Consider the following 26,001-nt stretch of genomic DNA (forward strand, 5'->3'; position numbering starts at 1 on the left):
TCTTGCAAATTTGCATTATAATATTTATTTTCATTTTTCCTGCAGTATATAAAAATTGGTGTATTTCAAAAATAAAACTATGAAGACACTTAAAATAAATTTCCTGTCATGGGAAACTATTTTGTGCAACTTTTTTGTATTTACAGTTTTGAGGGATAAGCCTCTTAAATTTCTCTAACTAGAAATATATGTTAAAAAAACAAAAACGTTTTTTGCAATTTATGTAATTACTATGCACTTAATGAAGACATATTATTAAAATTTGGACTATAATGGTTGTATTGATGTATACCAAGTTGAAATGCTCCCAAAAATGGCTCCACAGCATGTAAAAATATAATATAAGCTCAGGCGGACTTGGTTCTATGGTAGGTCTTAAAGGGTTAAAGATCAAAGATGGATAAGTCTGTTCAGGAGCAGCTGCAGGAAATGTTGGAAAATTTGGAAAAGGAGGAGTTGCAACTTTTCCACTGGCACCTGCAGGATGTTCCTGTTGGTGTTCCTGTTGGTGATTTCATAACCCTGGAAAAGTGCCATTTGGAGAACCTAGACATACTGGAAACTATATATTTGATGATGCAGACATATACTAATGACCATGTGATGGAAGTGGCAACATCAGTTTCAAAGAAGATGAAAGAAGGTGACCGAGAGGAAAATGACATGAAACCCCCCATATGGAAAAGATATATATAAATCTTATAAAGTTTGTATCTGTCTTGTGTGAAACTTGTATGAAAAGCATATAAGAGTAAAAACAGATATAAGATCCCTTGAAAAATTATATAATGAAACTTGTATGTTTTGGGTACTTACTAAAACAATGTATGAAAGCAATGAGAAAGTGAAAGATAGTAAATCATATAAGGTCTACATGGTCAAAGGAGCTTGCAAAGAAAGGCGTCTGGACTTCTTTAAGTTACTTGAAGACGTTTCACCTCTCATCCGAGAAGCTTCTTCAGTTCTAAGGTCAAATGGTGGAGAGTCCCAGTCCAGACGCCTTTCTTTGCAAGCTCCTTTGACAACGATGACCTGGATGACTGAGAACCTTCACAGACATAAGGTCTACATGATTTACTCATGAAAGTGGCCACTTTCATGAGTAATCACATATAAATTTTTACTATTTGTTTTCCATATGGGCCTCAGTGCAGAATGAACACACATCATTGTCAAATTCATTTCATAAAATGTATTAAAAATTCAGGCTGTATTAGCCTGACTGTAGTTCAGTTTTGTGACTTCTTTTTGTGTTTCATGACAGATATGGAGCGGATGAGATGAGTATTCAATGCGACACCATTTTTCTAAGTAAATATATTTCTTAAAAAGTTATTGACATTAATTAAGTTATTTGTAAGAATGAGAAATGACACAGGGAAAACATATTGAACTTACATACTGAAATTTGTTTAATACTTTATACAAAAGCCTTTGTTGGTGCCTGCTTCAAGGTTCAAGCTTCAAGGTCCCTGCTCTATGGAGAAACTAGTCACATGCAAAGCTCAGTTAGGATTTTGGGTTACACTCAAACAGTCTTAAAATCCTAAAGGTTCCGTGGGCCTCTTCTATGAACTCTGAACTTTAGTTCTTTCCATAGATTTTCTGTTGATTTGGTTGGATTCAGTCAGGCTGGCAGCTTTATTTTCTCTCTGGGAAACAAATTGAGAAATCATTGTCTTGCTGAAACATTCGCTCTCATTTAATCTTATTCATTCTGATAGGTACGGAGCCCCGCAGGGGACATGGGAGAAAAAAAATTAGGGAGGAAAAAAAAAAATTAGGGAGAAAAAAAAAAATTAAGACGGACTTTTGCGAGATCTCGCAAAACAAACTCTGGATCTCGCAAAAGTATTACGAGATATCGCAAAAGTTTTAGCCGCATTCTTTGGAGGCCGCCAACTCAAAGCCGACCGGGAGGTCGAGGCACGATGTGCCGGGAAAGCGGTGTTCCTCCCGGCTGTAGTAGGTCTCGACCTCCCGTTAGCTTCGAGCTAGTGGCCGCCAGCTCGAAGCCGACCGGGAGGTCGAGGCACGATGTGCCGGGAAAGCGGTGTTCCTCACGGCTGTAGTAGGTCTCGACCTCCCGTTAGCTTCGAGCTAGTGGGTGTCAGATCTCCAAAAACGTCGGAGCACTTTTGCAAATATGTGATGTCTTGTAAACCGAGCAGGTATCTGACGTTTACACAACTACATTCACGCCTCAAAATATCTTAAAAGTGTATTTTGTGACCCAGAAAGAGTAATATTACAACTAAGTAGCTGCCGCCATTGTTGGAATTCAACTTTCGCGAGAAAGTTTTGCGAGATCTGCAATACTTTTGCGAGATCCCGAGTTTGTTTTGCGAGATCTCGCCAAAGTCCGTCTTAATTTTTTTTTTCTCCCTAAATTTTTTTTTCCTCCCTAATTTTTTTTTCTCCCATGTCCTCTGCGGGACTCCGTAGATAGGTAGCACCAGATTTCTATCACAAATGTTTTGGTACATATTTTCTATTCATTCTCCCTTCTTGCTTTGGCTCTGATGGGGGCAGATGCATCTCTCTCCCTCCTTTATCTTTACTGCTTGGCTTCGTATGTCTTATGTCTAGTCGTGTCTATCTCTAGCCCCAGAAGAGCCTCTCAGTCCTGTTCTCTAAAACCTAAACAAGAATCATGGATTTCATCAACTGTTCTCTAAATGCAATTGACGCTCTCCTCTCAACGAGAAGCCTGAGTTCAGGAGAGTCCAACTATCCTGGAGCGACTTTCCCTGCCGGATAAACAATGGATGGATGGTAGAACTGGCTCGTCGTGTGCCTGGTGGGACTGTCAATTGATGACATTGAAGACATCTACCTATTTGGAACCACGATAACAGGGTTCTTGGTGATCGGAGCTGACTTGGCCCTGGCTTACTGAAGAAATTGACTACAGCTGTTCAAATCCCCACAAGGCTGGCCCCTATGATCGAAGCAATGGTGAGAGCCATGAGTACTCAGCCTGTTCTTATTAAACGCAATATGGGGAAGATCTTGGAGAATCTTATTGCTCTTCAACGGGAAATTGATACACCTGGTGACCAGTGATGGTCATTAAGAACAACTGTAAATTTCAGATGCAGTCTGTTCGTGCTAACCCAAATAGCCATTATCATCATCTCATTTGGCTCAAAGGCCAAGGCTGATGGGAACATCAAAAATTCTCCTTGACAACGGGACTGTTTGACACTTTTGCCCATATCCTTTCAAGCCCACCTCCGTAGGCTGCAGACTGTTGACTTCCGCTTAACTGGGTGAAAGGTGAAAACAGGACACACACACACACACACAAGCAAGTACACAAGTGTCACAGATATGCATTCACTCACCCTCACCCATCCGAAATGCATGTCACAGGCTTACATAGTGTAGATGCGAATATTCATGTGCTTTTTTGTGCTGAGGTGTTTTTTTACTGTCGTCAAACTGGTCTCTCATTTAGGTGCCCAGTTTGAGTAGAGTTCTTTTTTCTCCTCTTGTCCCTGTACTTTCACTGATTTCCCTTATGGCACGGCTATATCTGCAGCCTCAGTTGGTGCCATGACTTTCCATGCCTTTTTGCACCACCCTTTCTTCATGTGTTTAACACTTTTTCCCATTATTATTTCTCAGTATTACACATAACTTAATTCATAGACATCTATGCTTCTTTGCATGTGTGGATTGGAAGGGTTACTGATATCTGCTGGGAATTTGATGTCAGTGGCACCTTTATAAATATATTTACTAAGAAAATTGATGATGAATTCAATACTTTTTTTCCCACTGCATATGGCTTTGAAGCCTAAAATATTTTCACTCTCAAATGGCAGTTTTGTAATTCAAGATGTGCCTTCCTCCAGCAGGAAATCTCTCATCCCAAGGAGCTTTATCAGTTTCATCAGAAGGTAAGAGTCAACATCTGCTACAACTACACTGTTAAACATTATCATGACCAACAAAGGACAAATCCTTTACTGCTCAGCAGTGTTGGGTAAGTTACTTTAAAACATTACAAGTTACTTCTCTCAAAAGTAACTCAGTTACTTCAAGTTACTCGTTACTTTCAAAGTAACTAGTTACTAGGGAAAGTAACTTTGGTTTTACTCAGAATTCTCTTGTTAATGTGTTGCTTCCATAACTTTGGCAGTCTTCTAGCTTGTTTACTTGCCACAAGTGCACTGTGCCACCTACCAATAGACAGGAAAAGATAATGTGCATATTTCCACGAGAGAAATCCCACGCCTGGACCGTCATTGACTGCTGCCATGATTCTAGCCTACGTCACGCCTTTTACATCCAACACAAAAACTGCAGTCGTGGTGCTTTCGATTGTACTCATACCTCGGAAATTCTGCCTTCTGAATAGGAAGATGTTGGTAACACCAGACTGCAGATTAGCTGCATACATGGCTGGACTGGGACAGAAAATTGGCCCCGACACTTTGACTAGAGTGTCAATTATAGGAAAAATGATAAAGCCTTTGAATGAAAACAAACGCTGTTGTGACAGTGATGTACACTGTTTTGATGGTATATATGCATCAATCTATCAATCGTTTGTTGTAAGATTCAGATAATTATTTTTTAAAAGCTAGACATTTTAAATGAGAATAAGATAGAAAAGTATTTCTTTGTGCCCACCTCTCCCTGTTAAAGCCCTATCTGGCCCCCCTGGCAAAACTTTGCTAGATCCGCACCTGCACAGTTACCAGCTGTCAGCTACCTAAAAAAGGATCCTGGTGTTATTTGTCTCTCAGAAACAGTTCATAACTTCCCTTCAACTCATTCATGTCACCTAAAAGGTAAACCTGTTTCTCCATCACCTGTTCAGCTCTGATGATTCAGTAAGGACATCTCCTGGTTTCATCTTCATGTTTCCCTCTCACCAGATATACAAACCGATATCATGACCAGCAGCTTTTCTGCAGCTGTGGCTCCAGCAAACATCAGCTGATACTAGAAATTAATATTAAATAAATTCTAACAACAGCTGATCAAGCTTAAACGTGCTGCTGTTGTTTAGCGCGACATCCGCTGGTTTCCTCTTTCGGCGCAAAGTGGGCGATAAACAAACAAGAGAGCCGATCAGCTGATCATTGATCAGTTTTCATGATTGAAGTAGAAACGGGAGAGGGAGGGGGGAGAATTAGAGGAGAAGAGGCAGCTGTGCAGCAAAGACATAGAATAACTCCAGCTTAGTGTCTTTTTCATTGTAGCTGAATTACGGGACAAACTGTTCCTTTTCACCTCAATAAGAAACGCGTAATATTTTCTCTGAATACCAGACGGGACGGTTGACAACTCTAATAACTTATGAACAAAATAAAGTTCAACATCATTAACTTCATAGCACCCACCCAGCTGTATAGAAACTCCGTCATGCTAGCTAGCACGCAGTACGTAAAAAGTCAGAATAACGAAAATAAAGTCCACCTAAACTTGGTTTATATCTGACCCAGATAGACTGCAGGTCATAACTTCTTACCTGAAGTTCAGTTCACACTTGGACCGGCGGCCGCCTCGGGTCTCTTTTCCTTCTGCGTCCCCTTTCTCCAGCCTGAGAACGTGTTGCTTTCTCTCATCCTCCTGCTGGCCTCCACCACTTGCTAATGTTACTGAATCTGTGGAAGCTCCGTGATAGCCACCACACGAAGTAACGAGTAACGACCCTATCTAAATCCCAGTTACGACTAACGCGTTCCTGATTTTGGCATAATAACTAGTTACCGTGCTCGTTACCACAATAATAACGTAGTTACTGTAACGCGTTACTTAATAACGCGTTAGTCCCAACACTGCTGCTCAGTGACTCTCTAATCCCACAAGACACAAGTTGATATGGACATTTGGATGTAGATTAAATTTGTAGATTAAAAATCAATTAAATCATTCATTCATGATTCAATATAGTGAGCAAAAGCTTGATCACTTTTTGTTATATTTATACCAGACCCGAGGACCTAAGTGCTGAGACTAAGGCTGACATATTTTATCACTAACACATGAATGACAACAGTCCGTGCTGGCCAGTGTTACGGCCTGGAGGCCAGACAAGGAGAATGAATCCAAATGCAGACACAGATGGAAGCATTGATAGATGTGATACTGAGTTTTATTTACAGGCTGTGATTTAACAAACATAAACTATGAATTATGGCACAAGTGTGAGCTGTGAACAAACAACCATAAACTGTGAACTTTGGCACAAACATGAGCCTTGAAAAAGGCATGAAGCATAAATTGTAAGCTATGGTGCAGTTCAGATTTTATTGTCCGTGAAGTGAGAGTTCCAGTAGTTTATCGGGGAAAACAGTGTTAGGAGTTAAAATGTCTCACTCAAAGCAGGTGGAGGATGGCGGGGAAGCGGAAAGATAGTCCAAAAGGTCCGGGTGAGTCTCCAGTTGGCATTTTTCCATATGAAGTGATCCAATGAATCCCAATTGCTGTGAGAGGAAGGCAGGCAGATGGAGTGATGAGAAAAGCGGGGCATGAACTGAACTTAATTTGCCAAGAAGACCAGTGTCCTAGTAAACGTCAGTATAGTTAAGAGATGAACAAGGTGAACAGGCAGATTACTGAAAGCAGAGAAAACACAAGGTAAACAAGAATATTAACTATGACAAAAGACAAGAAAGCTTTGACAGCCTAACACTAACACAGGTTAGCTGAAGATCAAGTAGGCCGGGTGTCCAATGATAAGCTGGGGTGAAGGTGGGGCATCGGAAGGAGGGCACAGAGGGCTTGAGAGCACCAATTTAACATGAGAGACATGGAAAAAAGTGTGAACCCGTAACAATGGAGGGAGTGTTAGCTTGACCTCCGTAGGGCTAATTACTCTGTCTACCTTAAAAGGTCCATTGTAGGAAACCATGGCAACATTGCAGGTGGTGTTGGATGGACGGAATGGTGAGCTCAGTTTCTTGCTGAGGAAAAAGCAGCAGCTGATAACCTATGAATACTTTAAATGGGAACAAGCCTGTGGCATAGAAGGCAAGAGTTTTGTGAGTATATTCAACCCAGAGAGAAGCAGACCAGGTGGCAGGGTAATGGGTGGTTACACAGTGTGGTCTCAAGCTCTTAATTAAGGTGTTTAGTTTATCCATTAGTCTGTTGATGATAATCAGACCTTAGGCAGGGCTTAGCCCTCAAGGTTGTGCAAAAGGCCTTCCAAACCTGAGATGAAAATTGTGGACCCCTATCAGACACTACTTCTGCAGGGATCCCATGGAGTTGGAAGATGTGTTCCACCTGCCCCAGGAGGCTGTGGGGAATCTTTGAGAATCTATCTGCAATGGTGAGTATGACAGTTTTTCCTGCAGAAACCAGGAGTCCTGTGACAAAATCCAATGTGATATGGGATCATGGGCCATTTGGTTTGGGTAATGGCTGCAACAGTCCTGCAGGACGCTGATTCCGTGACTTGTTCCTGGCACACACAGTACAAGTGGCCACATACTCCCTGATGTACCTGTCCAATGTCTCCGAACAAAAGTGTCTTTTAATCAAAGTGAAAGTCCTACCTCTGCCTGTGTGGCAGGCGAACTTGGAGGTGTGAATCCATTCAAGGACCTTTGAACGAACCACCGCGGGTGCATAGCACCAGTCTGCCAGACCCAATATCTGTTTCCATTTGAAGTGCGCAATAAATGGATCCTCCACGTCCCATGAGACTGCCCCAATCCTGCAGCTGACCAGAAGTATAAAAGGTAACTCTGAGTGATTCAAGTCAGAGTCAAACTGGCGGGGGAGAGCATCTGGCGTTACTTTCCTAGAACCTGGACGGTAAGAAGTTGAGACGTTAAAGGACCAAAGAGTAGCAGGGCTTGCCGAGCATTTAATCTTGTAGCATGCAGTAAGTAAGTCAAGTTCTTGTGATCAGTCCAGACTATAAATGGTTGTTCTGTGTCTTCCACAAGGTGCCTAGGGTGCACGCTGAAGCTAGGCAATTGGTGTGGTGTGTGTGTGTTTGGGGGGGGGGGCTCTAATGGCATGAGGGGAATATCTAGAATATCTAATCGTTTTGGGATTTCAACATTTATTAGACTTTGCTCAGAACCCCAATTTATAAGGGCTTGACGTCACTCCCACGTAACAAGCAGGTCTGGCTCGGATCTGGTATCAAGTCCACTGCTGGCTGACTTCTGGCATGATAAGACGTATGTCGTAAAGATATGGGCCAGGCCTGGCATAGATGGCACTGTCTATGTGATGGCATGCCACATCTGGCTCAATTGTGGTCTGGTTTATGTGGCCCAGGCCTGCAGAAAACAGGTCTGGCCCAGATCTGGCAACAAGCTGGCACTTCTGACTGACTGGTGTCATGGCAGAGTGTATGTCAACCAGATGTGCACCAGATCTGGCAATGACGGCACTGTTTATGTTCCTATTTTCCTATTTTAGTTAGAAGACCCAAATGCCATGTTGCAATACTATACTGCTGTGGTAGCCAATGTTTCAAATGCAGGTTTGACAGGTTTGTGACTTTACACTTTATCCAAAGCCTACTAACGGTTTACTCATGTTTACCACCTGGTGGCTGTAGCTCAGGCAGTGGAGCAGGTCACCTACTGATCAGAAGGTTAGTGGTTCGATCCCTGGCTCCTCCAGTCTGCATGTCGAGAGTGTGAATATGTATTAATGTAGTTAGGAAGCACTCAGTTAAGAGAAAGTGTGTGATTAGGTGAATGTGGCTTGTTGTAGAGAGCACAATCAGGGAGAGTAGTAAAGTGTTATATAAGAATCAGTGTCTGAACAGTTTTGTCATGTTACTTTTGAATGTTCTGGCACATGTTGTTATTACACGACTTGATTAAGGTACACATTAGGCTGATATCTGGGGCCAGAGCTGAAACTGTTCTGGGACAGCACAGGGCCAGCAGTGTGTATGCAACTGGCCTTGTGCTGGCCCATGTGTGGGCCATCTCTGGCAAACCAGGTCTGGGCCACCAAAGGTCCGTCATTCTTTGCGGTATGTCTAAGCACATTGTGTAGGCCATACCAATTTTGTTATGTGGGCTGATTAGCTGGGTGGATGACAGATAAGATCCACAAGAAAAAAAGTTGCTCCCTCTCCTCCGGGGACAACTGGGACCAGCCAATTTGCATAGGTTCCAGTGTGGTGCTGAACTGTGTGTGGAACTAACGTGAGGAAACTTGGAAAAGTTCCCTAACCCTTTCCTTTTCCTAACCTGAAGCAGGCTCATCACGGGTGGTGAGCTGATCTGTCATAGTCTCATTCAACGGAGAAATACCCCCTGTTACGCTTGATCTGGCCAGCCCACCTCCGCTGCTATACTTCACTGACCCTGACGAAGGGTTAGCAATTTTCGAAGTGAACCATTCTCAGAAACAGGTTAAGCAAACGTTGTTTTAAACTGACCTAAAAACATGTCATAGGAGTAGAACGGCAAGGAATGGGTCAACACCCATCACTGCCCCCCTCAGGGCTCGCTCCCGCAATTTGCTGATCAGGTAAGAGACCCACGTCATGTCATCAATGAAAGTGTGCGGAGAGCGACTAAACACTAGGCTACACTGAAGCAAAAACTCACTGCAAGTGGGTCCCTAGAGGGTCCGTAAGTGCGGATACAAGTTAACAAATCTCGTAAATCAATGTAGCTGTTTCTAATTTATATGTTTAGCATTTCTACTGCAGCAGACCGAGACACAGTTACAAACCTGTGTCTGTGAGTCAGGTTCTGTCTAGATGGAAACAGCCTGCCCAACAGGATGTATATTGTGAAGTTTTATGGGCAATAAGCAGGGAGCATAAGAATAAGAGTTTTGGAAACGACCTCCCTTAGATAACAATAGATTTCAGGTACTTGAAGAAATGGCACAACACTGTGCTTATACTTTCCATCTTGGGAGTTCATGGGACTTTTAGATTCAAATATAAAGTCATTGGAATTCACTCACATGTGAAATCTATCAATCTTAATCTATTGGCACATCTTCCTAAAAGTGTTAAGTTTACTAAGATAGATGTTTGTGTTTATTTTTTCTTCATTTAGAGGAGCTTCTCATGTTGCGGAGAGAATTTGTGAGGAGGGTGTCAACAGAAATCCTTACACAGCTCCTTGAAGCCCTTGTTAGTGATGCCATTTTAGATGATTTGGAAAAAGAATCAATAATAGAAGAAAACAAATCCAGAGCAAATAAGGCTCGGTGCTTTGTTGACACAGTTAGGAAAAAAGGAAACAAAGCCTGCAGGATAATGATCAAACATCTTCGGAAACTAGATCCAGTTCTCTTCTCTGAACTGCATCGATCATCATTTGTAAAGAAAGGTGAGGCCACACATCTGTGTAACAAAGGTCTGTTTACTCACTCTCATGTTAATTTAATTTTTCTTTTATTTGTATATATTTTAAAATTTTTGAAATGTGTTTTTAGAACTGTTACCAATCAGGTGCTTTATACACTTTCCAGTGTTTTACCATTGTAAATTATTATGACGTTATGTGTTCCAGCATGATATCCCTACAGTTATAATGACTGAATTATTACTCTATTCAAATGATTATTATTCCAAAATTACTAGCTTGTTATCTAACTATGTAATCCAAAGTTGATCTAAACAATCTAGCTGAACCTAGTACAGGATTTGCCTAATACTTTTGACAATTATTATAGTTATAGAGTATCTCTATGAAACTCATCTAAAGCAACATATGATACTCATCAAGATACATTAAACTATCCATCCTTCCACTTATCCGCAACTCCTACGCCCTCCCCATGATCAGGTACCCCTGCTGGGATAATACGCTGGCTAAAAAAGGAGATAGAAGTCACCGACATCAAGATGAGGAAGCTCGTGACCATGGATGGAGGGTTTCACCCCAACTCCAGCACCCTGAGGCTATATGCCAAGCGGAAGGAAAGAGGCCGGGGACTGGTGAGCGTCAGTACCGACCGCATGCTCAGTGAATACCTCAGGCAGCAGAAACTCAAGAAAGAGGAGGATGAGGAGGAACCATCATGGAAGGACAAGCCCCTGCATAGATAGAGAAGGTGGCTGACATCCAGAAATCCTACCAGTGACTGGACAAAGCTGGACTGAAAGACAGCACAGAGGTACAAATCATGGCAGCACAGGAAAAAGCTCTGAGCACAAGATCCATAGAGGCTGGTGTCAATCACAGCAGGCAAGACCCAAGGTGCAGGCTGTGTAAAGATGCCCCTGAGACAATCCAGCACATAACAGCAGGGTGCAAGATGCTAGCAGGCAGGGCATACATGGAACGCCATAACCAAGTGGCCGGCATAGTGTACAGAAATATCTGTGACAAGTATGGCCTGGAAGTCCCGAGGTCAAAATGGGAGATGTCCCCAAGGGTGGTGGAGAATGACCGAGCTAAGATCCTGTGGGACTTCCAGATATAGATGGACAAAACTCTGGTAGAAGATGGCCATAGTGATAGATGTAGCAGTTCCGAATGACAGCAACATCAGGAAGAAGGAACACAAGAAGCTGGAGAAGTACCAATCGCTCAGAGAAGAGCTCGAGAAGATGTGGAGGGTGAATCACCCGATGGTGAACTCAAGAGATTTAAATGATTTTCAAAAGTGAAAGCAGCACTAACTTAGGACTCCGAGATGATGTCACTGAGGTCAAAGTTTTGAAAACTTGACAGAATTCCTTTTTTCCTCAAGTGCACAAGAACATTAGATAGGGTTTTGTCTAATTATTTAAAATAAAAAAGAATTTATACATCAGAAAAAGATCTGAAAGAAAAGTAATGTCAAAATGCAGGAGAGGGCGCAGTTACATTTCTTTGTTCTGTATAAACAATTCCACAACACACTAATAATGCTAATATCTCTTATCTTTTATTTTGTTGTTTTCATTTAGAGGCTCTGAAAAGGGGTCAGTCCAAACTGAAATCTCACCTGAAGAAGAAGTTCCAGTGTGTGGTTGAGGGAATTTCAGAAACATTAAACAAAACCCCTCTTAATCAGATATACACAGAGCTCTACATCACACAGGGAGAGATTGCAGAGATCAATAAAGAACACGAGGTCAGACAGATTGAAACAGCATCCAGGAAACCAGACAGACCAGAAACAACAATCAGAGAAGAAGACATCTTTAAAGACTTACCGGGAAGAGATGAACAAATCAGAACAGTGCTGACAAAGGGAGTGGCTGGCATTGGGAAAACAGTCTTAACACATAAATACAGCCTGGACTGGGCTGAAGACAAAGCCAACCAGGACATCCAGTTCATATTTCCATTCACTTTCAGAGAGCTGAATGTGCTGAAAGAGGAAAAGTTCAGCTTGGTGGGACTTGTTCATCACTTCTTTACTGAAACCAAAGAAGCAGGAATCTGCAGCTTTGAAGACTTCCAGGTTGTGTTCATCTTTGATGGTCTGGATGAGTGTCGACTTCCTCTGGACTTCCACAAAACTACAATCCTAACTGACCCTAGAAAGTCCACCTCAGTGGATGTGCTGCTGATAAATCTCATCAGGGGGAAACTGCTTCCCTCGGCTCGCCTCTGGATAACCACACGACCTGCAGCAGCCAATCAGATCCCCCGCAACTGTGTTTGCATGGTGACAGAGATCAGAGGGTTCACTGACCCACAGAAGGAGGAGTACTTCAGGAAGAGATTCAGAGATGAGGAGCAGGCCAGCAGGATCATCTCCCACATCAAGAAAGCTCGAAGCCTCCACATCATGTGCCACATCCCAGTCTTCTGCTGGATCACTGCTACAGTTCTGGAGGATGTGCTGGAAACCAGAGAGGGAGGACAGCTGCCCAACACCCTGACTGAGATGTACATCTACTTCCTGGTGGTTCAGGTTAAAGTGAAGAAGGTCAAGTATGATGAAGGAGCTGAGACAGATCCACACTGGAGTCCAGAGAGCAGGAAGATGATTGAGTCTCTAGGAAAACTGGCTTTTGATCAGCTGCAGAAAGGAAACCTGATCTTCTATGAATCAGATCTGACAGGGTGTGGCATCGATATCAGAGCAGCCTCAGTGTACTCAGGAGTGTTCACACAGATCTTTAAAGAGGAGAGAGGACTGTACCAGGACAAGGTGTTCTGCTTCATTCATCTGAGTGTTCAGGAGTTTCTGGCTGCTCTTCATGTCCATCTGACCTTCATCAACTCTGGACTCAATCTGCTGGAAGAACAAAAATCTCAGTTATTTAAAATATTTAAACGAAAAAATAAACCACATTTCTTTTATCAGAGTGCTGTGGACAAGGCCTTACAGAGTCCCAATGGACACCTGGACTTGTTCCTCCGCTTCCTCCTGGGTCTTTCACTGCAGACCAATCAGACTCTCCTACGAGGTCTGCTGACACAAACAGGAAGTAGCTCACAGACCAATCAGGAAACAGTCCAGTACATCAAGAAGAAGCTCAGTGAGAATCTGTCTGCAGAGAAAAGCATCAATCTGTTCCACTGTCTGAATGAAATGAATGATTGTTCTCTAGTGGACGAGATCCAACAGTCCCTGAGTTCAGGAAGTCTCTCCACAGATAAACTGTCTCCTGCTCAGTGGTCAGCTCTGGTCTTCATCTTACTGTCATCAGAAAAAGATCTGGATGTGTTTGACCTGAAGAAATACTCTGCTTCAGAGGAGGCTCTTCTGAGGCTGCTGCCAGTGGTCAAAGCCTCCAACAAAGCTCTGTAAGTAATTTTTTTTTTTTTAAATGGATTGACTCAGTGATTTCTTTGATTAGACGTTACACAGAATCACAGAACAAAATATTATTTCTGCTATTTGTGGTATTCTATGTGTCTTATACTAAATTGAGTGTGCTGAGTCCACATCTATAGTTAGATTCTGCCTATGACATCAGGTTCTGAAGTTATACACAGTATCATTGGCTATTCATACAGACATGAGAAACTGATTTTATATTCTTTATACAGCCACTGTACATAACTACATTTTGCTTCAAAACTGTTAGAGATTACAAAAACTTGTTCACATTAACAAAGGTGTAAATAAAAATGTTCACTTCAGTCTTTATGCAATATCAATACACTGTTCAAAGGTGCTTTAGGCACTTGCTTTTGTACTTGTGAGTGTCTGCTGCAGAAACCAGCAGTAGTCACCCATCATGTTGGGTTTGAAGTGGCCTTGATATCTTGTCTCCATGGTGACAATATACTGGTGGAATCGTTCTCCATTTTCATCACTCACATCACCCAAATTTGGAGGTAAAAAATCCAGATGAGAATGCAAGAAATACATTTTGAGTTGCATCCGGCAGCCGAGTTCTTGATATTCTGCTAACATGTTGCTTACAAGTTCAGCATCGTTTCAGCCCGATTGTTGAAAGGAAAGTTTTGCACAACTAGCACAAATGCATCCCAAGCAGGGAGTTCAAGTTTGTTCAGTTTGGATCTGAATGTGTCATAACACATAATTTGACGGATTTCAGGACGAATAAAAAATACTGCTTTCAGCTTGGCATCCATTTTGGTTTCTCCAAACCTATCCTTCAGATACTGGAAACCATTTCCTTTACTATCCATTGCCACATTCATTAGGCCCAATTTAATGTGAAGTGGTGGAAGGTACACTTTCAGTTGACCAACCAGTGATGCATATACCACATTGTATCAGCCGCCAACAGTATACTTAACTCTGGATGGCCCATGCTTCACTTTGTAATGATTGCTATCATCATACAGTGGGGCAAAAAAGTATTTAGTCAGCCACCGATTGTGCAAGTTCCCCCACTTAAAATGATGACAGAGGTCAGTAATTTGCACCAGAGGTACACTTCAACTGTGAGAGACAGAATGTGAAAAAAAAATCCATGAATTCACATGGTAGGATTTGTAAATAATTTATTTATTTATACACCTCAAACATGGAAAATCTCTGGCTCTCACAGACCTGTAACGTCTTCTGTAAGACGCTTTTCTGTCCCCCACTCGTTACCTGTATGAATGGCACCTGTTTGAAACCATCATCTGTACAAAAGACACCTGTCCACAGCCTCAAACAGTCATACTCCAAACTCCGCCATGGCCAAGACCAAGACCAAAGAGCTTTCGAAGGACACCAGGAAAAGTATTGTAGACCTGCACCAGACTGGGAAGAGTGAATCTACAATAGGCAAGCAGCTTGGTGTGAAAAAATCAACTGTGGGAGCAATCATCAGAAAATGGAAGACATACAAGACCACTGATAATCTCCCACGATCTGGGGCTCCACGCAAGATCTCATCCCGTGGGGTCAAAATGATCATGAGAACGGTGAGCAAAGATCCCAGAACCACACGGGGGGACCTGGTGAATGACCTGCAGAGAGCTGGGACCAAAGTAACAAAGGTCACCATCAGTAACACACTACAAAGGCAGGGAATCAAATCCCGCAGTGCCAGACGTGTTCCGCTGCTGAAGCCAGTGCATGTCCAGGCCCATCTGAAGTTTGCCAGAGAGCACATGGATGATACAGCAGAGGATTGGGAGAATGTCATGTGGTCAGATGAAACCAAAGTAGAACTTTTTGGTATAAACTCAACTCGTCGTGTTTGGAGGACGAAGAATACTGAGTTGCATCCCAAGAACACCATACCTACTGTGAAGCATGGGGGTGGAAACATCATGCTATGGGGCTGTTTTTCTGCCAAGGGGACAGGACGACTGATCCGTGTTAAGAACAGAATGAATGGGGCCATGTATCGTGAGATTTTGAGCCAAAACCTCCTTCCATCAGTGAGAACTTTGAAGATGAAACGAGGCTGGGTCTTCCAACATGACAATGATCCAAAACACACCGCCCGGGCAACAAAGGAGTGGCTCCGTAAGAAGCATTTGAAAGTCCTGGAGTGGCCAAGCCAGACCTCAACCCCATAGAAAATCTGTGGCGGGAGTTGAAAGTCTGTGTCGCTCGGCGACAGCCCCAAAACATCACTGCTCTCGAGAAGATCTACATGGAGGAATGGGCCAAAATACCAGCTACTGTATGTGCAAACCTGGTAAAGACCTATAGTAAACGTTTGACCTCTGTTATTGCCAACAAAGGTTATGTTACAAAGTATTGAGTTGTATTTTTTTTATATTTTTTTTATGACCAAATACTTATTTTCCACCCTGATTTACGAATAAATTCTTTACAAATCCTACCATGTGAATTCATGGATTTTTTTTTCACATTCTGTCTCTCACAGTTGAAGTGTACCTCTGCTGCAAATTAATGACCTCTGTCATCATTTTAGGTGGGGGAACTTGCAGGAGTTGCGGGAGTAAAATACAATGCTGTCAAGACATGAATATCCAGACATACAAAAACATCCAATTTTGGCACACAATTGGACACCATGCCAGTTGATTTTTTTAGGTATTTGAGAGCAGAAATAAATTAATTTTATTAACAGGCCTAAAAATGGTGTCCAAATGGTCTTACAAAAAATATATTTATTTGAAGAATTAACCACACATTTACATGGCAATGGCCCTTTTTCGCCATGCGCATGGAGCATTTAATATGGTCTCTGGCCCTTTAAAATCTGAGGGGCTGTAACTTTGGTTTCTTTTGGTCAATTTGCATGATTGACACCTCTTTTTAATCATTTGAGGCAATAGAATCACATTTGAAGGGAATCTCCGTCCGTAGATAGAGTTTTCCTCCTAAGGCATGGGCACCAATAAGCAGAGTTCATCCTTTAACATATAACAAAATTAAAATATTCTCATGCATGATCAACGGTTAATCACGGTACCGGCCAGAGTACCGGGAGTAGTTTGGAAAAACAAGAAGACGCAGAGACTGTTCTAGGTGTCATTCCAAACTGACTCAAAGTTTATTCTTTCGTGCAGCAGTTTTATAGACAGACAACAAGTTTCAGTTTCAGACCCTGCCCACTGGGTGGGGTGGCGTCCTGACAGTTAAAAATCCTTTGTTCAGCAAGGGCAATAAAAAAAGCACTCACAAGATCAATAAATCTTTACCGAGATCTTCTACATCCTGAGTTCTGACACAAAAACCAGATGGTCTTCACATAAACATTTTGAGCAAGGTAAAAAGAGTGATTTGTTGGTGTTTTTCCTTCAACCTTAGCATCAACTTTCACACCATAAATCCTTAGTTGACAAGGCAAGAGAAAATAACGGTTAACATAAAGAGCTTTGTTAAGTTACAGAATCTTCAGTCTAATCTCAACATACTTTTGACAGGTCCATTAAACACTAGACATTTAGAATCCTTTAGTGATATAAGTTTGCACATGGTAAAATACTGCATGTAGTTATTTGCATTAGAAAATGTTTAACCATATATACCTAAAGGCACATAACTAATTATGTGTGATCTTTTAGCAGACTTCACTGAGGAATGCACTCAAGGAATGCACTCTGTCCCAGTTTTAAGTGCCTTGTTTACATATAGATGAACTGTTGGATTTTCCAGACCAGCAGGCCAAAAAAAGGGTTACAGAGAAAGAAAAAGACAACTAGTATATGGGCCTTATTGAGTAACAGTTTTCCTGTATAATATCACTACAAAACAATATCCTGTAAATGCTAACCGTAGTGCTAAAATTCACAACAACATTAATGATGATACCAATCAACCAATCAAACGTTGCAATGCCAAAACCCACATGGGCCCAAATTTACTGCATGTGGCTTTTGTCCTGTCACGTGTCTGTAGTTGGGTCTAAAATGGAGGTTGTTAAAGGAAAATGGCTCTGATGCAGCTAGGTAGGCGTGGTAAATACTGAGAATCACGTGGCTACCAGCTACCAGTGTCCCGATTTGTGATTGAGACAAACCTCTGGTCCAAGTGCGTCAAAACAATGATTTTATTAAACACATGTGTGGAAAGATACACATCTTTATATCACCAACACTGATCTTCCGTCAAAACATACTTTCAGCATGGTTTTATTATGTCAGGGTTAACGCCTCTTCTCGCTTTAGACAAAACATCACATGTATAGGTTATAATTAATGACAGTTTAAGTTTCCGTGTTTAACAGCATTTTTTCCTATATGGTTGTCTGGCTCCTCCAGATCCTATAGACCCCGGATCACTAGTTGCCAAGCAGAGACAAAGCAAGATGTCTTTCACCTTTACCCTAGAAATTATACTTCATGTTTATGTGTATGTAAGCGTGTTAGGCATTCATTCACAGCATTCAAGTCACTTCATCAATATATCAGTTCAAACATAACGCTGAACGAAGCTTTCAACCTTCATTAGACTATATGCTTAACTCTATTATGAGCACAAATGCAATGTGTGTAATAACATGATTAAAACTGTATGTTTAATAAATGGAATAAATGTTTATTCAAATGCCACTGCTCAAAGCTTAATAAAAAGTTAAAAAGAATTAACATGATATAAAAAATGATATAAAATGATATGATCCCCACACCAGCAAAAAAAACGGAGGAAATCGGGACAGCAAGCCAATTTCTGTCTTAGCGCATTTGCGCCGCTATGTGTTTTTGTGGTTTTCTTTTGTGGCTCATTCAGTGAATTTTGGTCAGAGCATGGTGAAACTTGGTGCTTGGAGTCAGTAATAGTTCTGGAAGCTAACTGGGCTTTCTTTAGCCTGTTACATGAAGTTTGAAGAATTTCTTGTTCGGTTTTGTTTGTTTAGTTGTCTTCTGCACATTTACGTAACTACTCGCTTAATCATGGCTTGTTTTCGGTGTGTTTTTTTTTTTTTTAGGATGTAGAAATGGTTTATATGACATTTTAGCTTGGATTTAGAGGTTTCTGTGGATACCACACATGTCTAGACTTATATTTCTCACCCCGTGTTATAACCAATTAAACGGGATCTCCTCCTTTTTTCCCCTGGTACCAGGGGCGTGGGGCAGAAAAATAGTATTTTGAGCTGTATCTAACAACAATAATCACAGATTATAAAATCAGGAAAATTACCAACAGAGCAACAAGGAGAAAGAAGGAATTAGAACTAACTGAACATTTATTGATATACAGAATTCATTTAAGGTATTTGGAGATTTGACTCCAATAAGTTTGAAAGCATGTGACCATGGAATTTACGTAGAGTTTAGATTAGCCACCAAACACCTGGGAAGCAGACAGATGTGTGACTACTATAACGGCCCAGAGGCCACCAGAAGTATGGACTTAAGTGCAGACAACACACGGAAGCACGGAGAATTAGTGAAAGCAACAATTTATTTACAAAGAGTGAAAGAAGCCACTATGTAACTAAACCTATATGCGATGTTCTTGAAGTTTAAACTAAAACTTGACTTAACAATAACAAACGATCACTATGAACTAAGGGCTCAGACTCACTGAGTTTAACTGTGATTACCATGAACTATGACTACACCAAAATAAGCAAGAGCAGTACTTTGATTTCACAGTGATAACCTGTGACTACAAAGAACTATAACGATTTACAAGAGCTGTACTATGAGTGATGGTGAACAATAACATACAAAAACCATAAAGCATTAAACATTCCAAACTATCACTGAAGTCCGTGAGTCCCACCCGAGGCTGACGGTAAATGCCCACACAGGAACCCACAGAGTGGGGAGGTAAGGGAGAGGCTACACTGGGGGTCCGGAGCCAGGAAGTTCAGAGTCACTATAACAGAAGGAGACAGGTTTCAAAAGAAGTTTCCGACGCTGGTCCAGAGTGAAACAACAGATTACGAGCAGTCTAACTTTCCACATGTGGGGGCAAAGCGTGGAGGGGGTAATGGTCCGGGTCAGCAGAGAGAAAAGTCCAGAGACGATCCACGATGATCCAGTGAGTCGGGTGGGGAGGCAGGCAGGTGCGATGCGGTAAGGTAGTTATGGCAGATTTGGTTATGATGTCTCGGAGGATAACTGCGAGCAGAAGAGAAGCACAGGTAAGTACGAGCAAAACTAGAAAGATCACACATGTGCTATAATAGCCTACGCTAACTGTGGTTAGCAGATGTTCTAGCGAAGAGTGATTGTGAATTCTGGTCTTTAAAACGGACAGCCAAATTACATCCAGGTGCAGCCGGTCAGTGATAACTCAGCAACTCCTCCCAGAGGTCGATTCACCGGAAGTTACCCAGACCATTACAACTACAGAGCTTCCTTATCTAATTTATACATATGCTTCATTATTGAATGCTAGTGGCAGCATGTACTGAACTATTATCACTAGATGTACCAGTTCCTCAGTGTATTGCATTTAGAGGTATAATTGTGATTTACTGAGTAATTTAAAATTATTTTATGCCCAACTCATATTTCAAGTTGTGTTGTTAATCATGAAATGTAGTGCACACTGACATGTTTTGTTTGTTTGTTTTTTTATTTAGGTTGAACATCAAAAATGATTGCTTATAAACACAAACATTTCTTTCTTTTTCCAGACTGAATGGTTGTTTCCTTTCGAAGAGAAGCTGTGAAGCTCTGTGTTCGCTTCTCAGTTCCCAGTCTTCAAGTTTGACAGAGCTGGACCTGAGTAACAACAACCTACAGGATTCAGGCGTAAAGCTTCTGTCTGATGCACTGCAGAGTCCACACTGCACACTGAAAACTCTGAGGTCAGCTATAATTATATTTAATTTTTCTTAAGTAACATAGTTACCAATTAAAACGTTTAGCTAATAAAAGTATACTTAATCTAGAAAGTAGAATGGGAGGGAGAGCCTTCAGCTTTCAGGCCTTACTTCTGTGGAACCTGCTTCCAGTTTGGATTCAGGAGACACACACACTTTTTACTTTTAGGATTAGTCTTAAAACTTTTCTTGAAACTGTCTTTCACCATGAATACATTTTAACTTCTGTGTTTTAGTTTTTGTCCTTGTGTTGCTTATTTTGTAGACTGAGTGCCTGTAACCTCTTAGAGCGAAGTTGTGAAGCTCTGTCCTCAGTTCTCAGCTCTCAGTCCTCTAGTCTCAGAGACCTGGACTTAAGTGACAATGACCTACAGGATTCTGGAGTGAAGCTCCTGTCTGCTGCAGTGAAGAGTCCACACTGTACACTGGAAACTCTCAGGTCAGGATTCATTCTTTTCCATTTAGTATGATTTAGGGTCTGTATTAAATTGCTGAATAAATAGCTAAAACCTATAGAATCATCAGCTACATTTTATTTTATCTTTGGTTGGATTATAAGGTGGCTTTGAAAGTTACCTGCAGAGTGTTCAGTCGATCCAAATGCTGCAGAAAGCATTCTGTTAGGGACTAGAAAGAAAGACCATATTTCTCCTGTATTCATTGCCTCTCTGAGAATATTAACTTGAACTCTATTCTGATATACAAAGTCCAAAGTTACCAGGCCCCATTATGATTAAAGACATCATCAACAGTCTTTCATTTTCACAATATAATTTCACTTTTCTTCCACCACTGCATGTCATTAACTGTTTTCTGTGCTCTTTTATAATTTGTGTTTTTATTTGGTTCTCTGTTCTCTTGGGGTTTTTTTTTTGTCTGTTTGTTTCTTTTTTAAATCGCTTGTCTTTTCCCTCTACCTGGTTCTGCTATAGGTCTATTCTTCTTAAAAGGGAGTTCTTCCTTCTAAGGAAATATTCAGATTGTTCAGGTGTTCTCTGTAATGTTGTGGAGTCTACTGCTGGCTTCACAACTTGACACCATTGCTTTTATCAGTTGCTGCTTTAGATAGTTAATTTGAACTGAATTGATGGAATACATTAGGGTCATGGTATTTGAAGAAAATGAAAAGCAAAAGCAAATGTTCAGCAGAGTGTTTTCAGAATAACTGTTTTTTTTTTTTTTTGTCTACAGTCTGTCACACTGTCTGATCACAAAGGAAGGCTGTACTTGTCTGGCATCAGCTTTGACCTCCAACCCCTCCCATCTGAGAGAGCTTGACCTAACCTACAATCACCCAGGAGACTCAGGAATGATGCTGCTGTCGGCTGGACTGAAGGATCCACACTGGAGACTGGACACTCTCAGGTATGGAGAATGTCTGGTAGCGAAGGAAAAGCTGGAAAAATTGTCCTTCCCTTACTTCCTATTTCTTTCATGCTGATGTGACATTAACAATCACACATGCAGGAATATTTTGGGGAAGAGACAGTGGTTCAACTGACTAATAAAATGATATTAATGTAGGTGTTCTCCAAGGAAAACATTTCCAGGAACAACAATGCTAACTGCTTTTGTCCTGCTGCTTGCATTCATTTTAAGAAAAATCCTCTTCCTCCCTTTCTTCCTGATACAGGTCAGATTAAAACCTTAACAGAGAAAGACCTAGGACATGTTTCGCCTGGCTTAGTACAAGAATAGGAAGCACAGGAAACTGTGAGCCTAGCTGAAAAATAAATCATTAGTAAACAGACAGCTCTCCGGGCGTACCCTGCCTCTCAAGTTATGGTAGCTGGAACTGGCTCCAGTCTCCTGCAACCCTGAAAAGGATAAGCAGAAGAGGATGGATGGATGGGTAAACTTTCAGAATTAGAGCTGTGGTAGAACCTGACAAGCAATGGCAGATGATGTCTTGAGAGTTAAAAAGTTGTTTCTGTTCACCTGGATGTAACGTTTTCAGTGGGAGAAACATTTCGTCACTCATCCAAGTCACTTCTTCAGTCTCAGGTGACTGCAGGTTTCCCTAGTGTATAAGGTTGGGGAAACCTGCAGTATTAAACACTTTTATATAAACACACTGTCTCTTCCTCCTCAGTTCGTGGGGAACACGTGGGGTATTACAGGTACTGCGCTTCAGTGGTTTGTATCATATCTATCTAATAGACTTCAATTTGTGCATGTAAATGTAACATTATACATGCTTCCCTTAGGCAGCATCATTAGAAGACATAGCATACATTTTCACTGCTATACAGATGACACCCAGCTCTATCTGTCCATGAAGCCAGATAAAACACACTAATTAGTTAAACTGCAGGAATGTCTTAAAGACATAAAGACCTGGATGGCCGCTAACTTTCTGCTTCTTAATTCAGATCAAACTGATGTTATTGTACTTGGCCCTGAAAAGCTTAGAAATATGGTATCTAACCAGATTCTTACTCTGGATGGCATTACCTTGGCCTCCAGTAACACTGTGAGGAACCTTGGAGTCATTTTTAAACCAGGATATGTCCTTCAATACACATATTAAACAAATATGTAAGACTGCGTTCTTCCATTTGCACAACATGTCTAAAATTAGAAATATCCTGTCTCAGAGTGACGCTGAAAAACTAGTTCATGCATTTATTACTTCTAGTCTGGACGACTGTAATTCATTATTATCAGGAAGTACTAAAAACTCTCTGAAAAGCCTTCAGTTAATCCAAAATGCTGCAGCAAGAGTGCCTTCCCCACTCCCCCAAACCCCTGACAGGCCTTCACCCTCCTCCCCCTCCCTTACTCCCTCCTCCCCACACCTGAAATTCACTGAGGAGATGATGGAGTGGGTCAATGCTGGGCTAAGATCAACCCCCCGGCCCAATCCCTTTTTGTCCCCCATAAACCCCCCACCAGAGCAGCCAAAGGTTCGCCATCGAGCCCCGCCCTCAACAGAGCAATTGAGGTTACATTGCCCAGCCTCGCCCCCCTTAGTTCCTCCTTACCACCTTCATGCCCTGTCTCAGCAGTCTGATGTGTGGAGGGTCCGGGCTGCGAGGATTATGGTAGTGGTAACTTTTCCCAGGAGAAGTTGGGACCCTGTTTACTACAAGGTTTTAAAATTTCTGTTCTTTTAGGTGACAGAAGGAGACATGTGGTCTGGTCAAAACACAGAGGTGCACTCTAACAGATCTTTAAATATAGTAAACATATAATAATAATACCTCTAAAACGCTTAAGTTGGCTTTATTAAACGTTAGATCTTTAGCTGGGAAAACATTTCTAATTAATGATTTAATCACTGAGCACAGCCTTGATTTTATGTTTTTAACTGAAACTTGGTTGGACCAAAGTAACAGTGGAGCTGTTCTCATTGAGACGACCCCTCCTAACTACAGTTTTATCAGTGAGGCCAGGGTGAGCAGGAGAGGAGGAGGGGTTGCTGTCTTATTTAATGAATCATTTCAATGTAAGCAGCTATTTCCTGGAAGTTTTCAGTCTTTTGAATATGTGGCTTTACAGCTGAAGGCCCCATCCAAAGTTGTGTTTCTTAATGTTTACAGGCCTCCCAAATACTGCACAGACTTTTTTTAATGACTTCAGTGAACTGCTGTCTGTGATCTGTGTTGATTTCGACTGTGTAATTATTGTTGGGGATTTTAACATCCATGTGGACAACCCTCAGGACAAAGGGACTTAAGACCTGAGTAACACTCTGGGAAACTTTGGGCTGACTCAGGATGTAACAGAGGCCACACATAATAGAGGACACACTCTTGACCTACTGATCTCCAAGGGCCTGAGCATTTCAAACATTACTGTGTCTGATGTGGGCCTGTCTGATCATTACTGTGTTTTCTTTGAAAGTAAAATCTCAGCCCACACAAATATATCAACAGCAGTGATCACAAAACGGTGTATAACTGAAGACACTAGTGAGATCTTTAACCATCTTCCCATTAACACCTGACCTGTCCAGAGGGTCAGTCAATGAGCTCATCAATAGCTTCAATGCTAAAATGTTAAATGTTATGGACACTATTGCTCCCATTAAGATGAAGGTTATCTCTGGAAGGAAGAAGTCTCCCTGGAGAAACTCCACACTGGTGAAAAATGAAAAAAGAGAGTGTAGGAAAGCTGAGCGCAGATGGAGAAAAACAAACCTCCAGGTTCACTATGACATCTATGAAGAGAAACTTCACAATTATAATTTACAACTGAGGAGTGCAAGGAGGTCCTACTTCTCTAACATCATCAACAAAAACAGTCATAATGCTCGGGTCTTATTTTCTACAGTTGACAGGCTAACAAACCCTCCTGTGTCAGTGGCAGCTGAACTTCACTCAACCATGGCCTGCAATGACTTCGCCAAATTCTTCAAAGAAAAAATCTGACAAGCAATTGGAACATCAACAGCAGATCCAGAATATGTACTGTGTCCACCGAAAAACTGTTTAAACACCACGAAACAGTTTCACCCTATTAACAGCAAAGACCTGGAGGACATCTTAGGTCAACTGAACTCCTCCTCCTGCTGTTTAGATGTCCTGCCAACAAGTTTTTTTCAAAAAGGTCTCAAAGACTTTAGAGTCAGACCTGTTACAGATTGTCAACTTTTCTTTAATATCATGTTTTTTTTTCGGAACCACTAAAAACTGCTGTAATCAAACCTATATTGAAAAAGGACAATCTTGACAAGACACAAATGAACAACTACAGGCCGATCTCAAAACTCCCATTGAAAAAGCAGTTTCTCAACAGCTCAATTACTTCTTAAAACAGAATAACTGCTATGATGCCTTCCAGTCAGGTTTTAGACAGAACCACAGCACTGAAACTGCTCTGACCAAAGTGTTTAATGACACATGTCTGAATACAGACAGTAGAAAAATGACAGTCTTAGTTTTACTGGATCTCAGTGCAGCATTTGATACAGTTGACCACAACATATTACTCAAACAACTGGAGAACTGTGCAGGTCTTTCAGGAACTGTACTAAACTGGTTCAAAACAAACTTAGAAAACAGGAATTACTTTGTATCAATAGGTAACTTCACATCTGAGCAGACAAGTATCACATGTGGAGTTCCCCAAGGTTCCATCTTGGGACCCTTTCTGTTTAACATTTTCATGCTCCCACTGGCACAGATTACAGGGAGTGCAGAATTATTAGGCAAATGAGTATTTTGTCCACATCATCCTCTTCATGCATGTTGTCTTACTCCAAGCTCTATAGGCTCGAAAGCCTACTACCAATTAAGCATATTAGGTGATGTGCATCTCTGTAATGAGAAGGGGTGTGGTCTAATGACATCAACACCCTATATCAGGTGTGCATAATTAGTAGGCAACGTCCTTTCCTTTGGCAAAATGGGTCAAAAGAAGGACTTGACAGGCTCAGAAAAGTCAAAAATAGTGAGATATCTTGCAGAGGGATGCAGCAGTCTCAAAATTGCAAAGCTTCTGAAGCGTGATCATCGAACAATCAAGCGTTTCATTCAAAA

The 26,001-nt window shown here is 41.4% G+C and overlaps 1 protein-coding gene across 6 annotated transcripts in view; it reads left to right on the forward strand.

Annotated features, from left to right (window-relative positions):
* LOC309702574 (protein NLRC3-like) overlaps positions 1–26,001 on the forward strand; it is a 45,409-nt gene that overhangs the window by 11,665 nt on the left and 7,743 nt on the right. For 2 of the 6 annotated variants that reach the window (XM_082527176.1, XM_082527177.1), the window contains 7 exons: positions 1,265–1,311; positions 3,861–3,905; positions 10,014–10,289; positions 11,858–13,652; positions 20,330–20,503; positions 20,784–20,957; positions 21,710–21,883. In XM_082527176.1, the coding sequence (XP_082383302.1) occupies positions 1,265–1,311; positions 3,861–3,905; positions 10,014–10,289; positions 11,858–13,652; positions 20,330–20,503; positions 20,784–20,957; positions 21,710–21,883 (2,685 nt within the window). Of the gene's footprint in view, positions 1–1,264; positions 1,312–3,860; positions 3,992–10,013; positions 10,290–11,857; positions 13,653–20,329; positions 20,504–20,783; positions 20,958–21,709; positions 21,884–26,001 lie in introns of those variants that run through there. The other 4 variants (XM_082527178.1, XM_082527179.1, XM_082527181.1 and 1 more) reach the window with 4 other exon arrangements.

This window comes from Aulonocara stuartgranti, assembly GCF_965226115.1.
Source record: "Aulonocara stuartgranti genome assembly, chromosome: 3".
In the NCBI taxonomy this organism is placed as follows: domain Eukaryota; kingdom Metazoa; phylum Chordata; class Actinopteri; order Cichliformes; family Cichlidae; genus Aulonocara; species Aulonocara stuartgranti.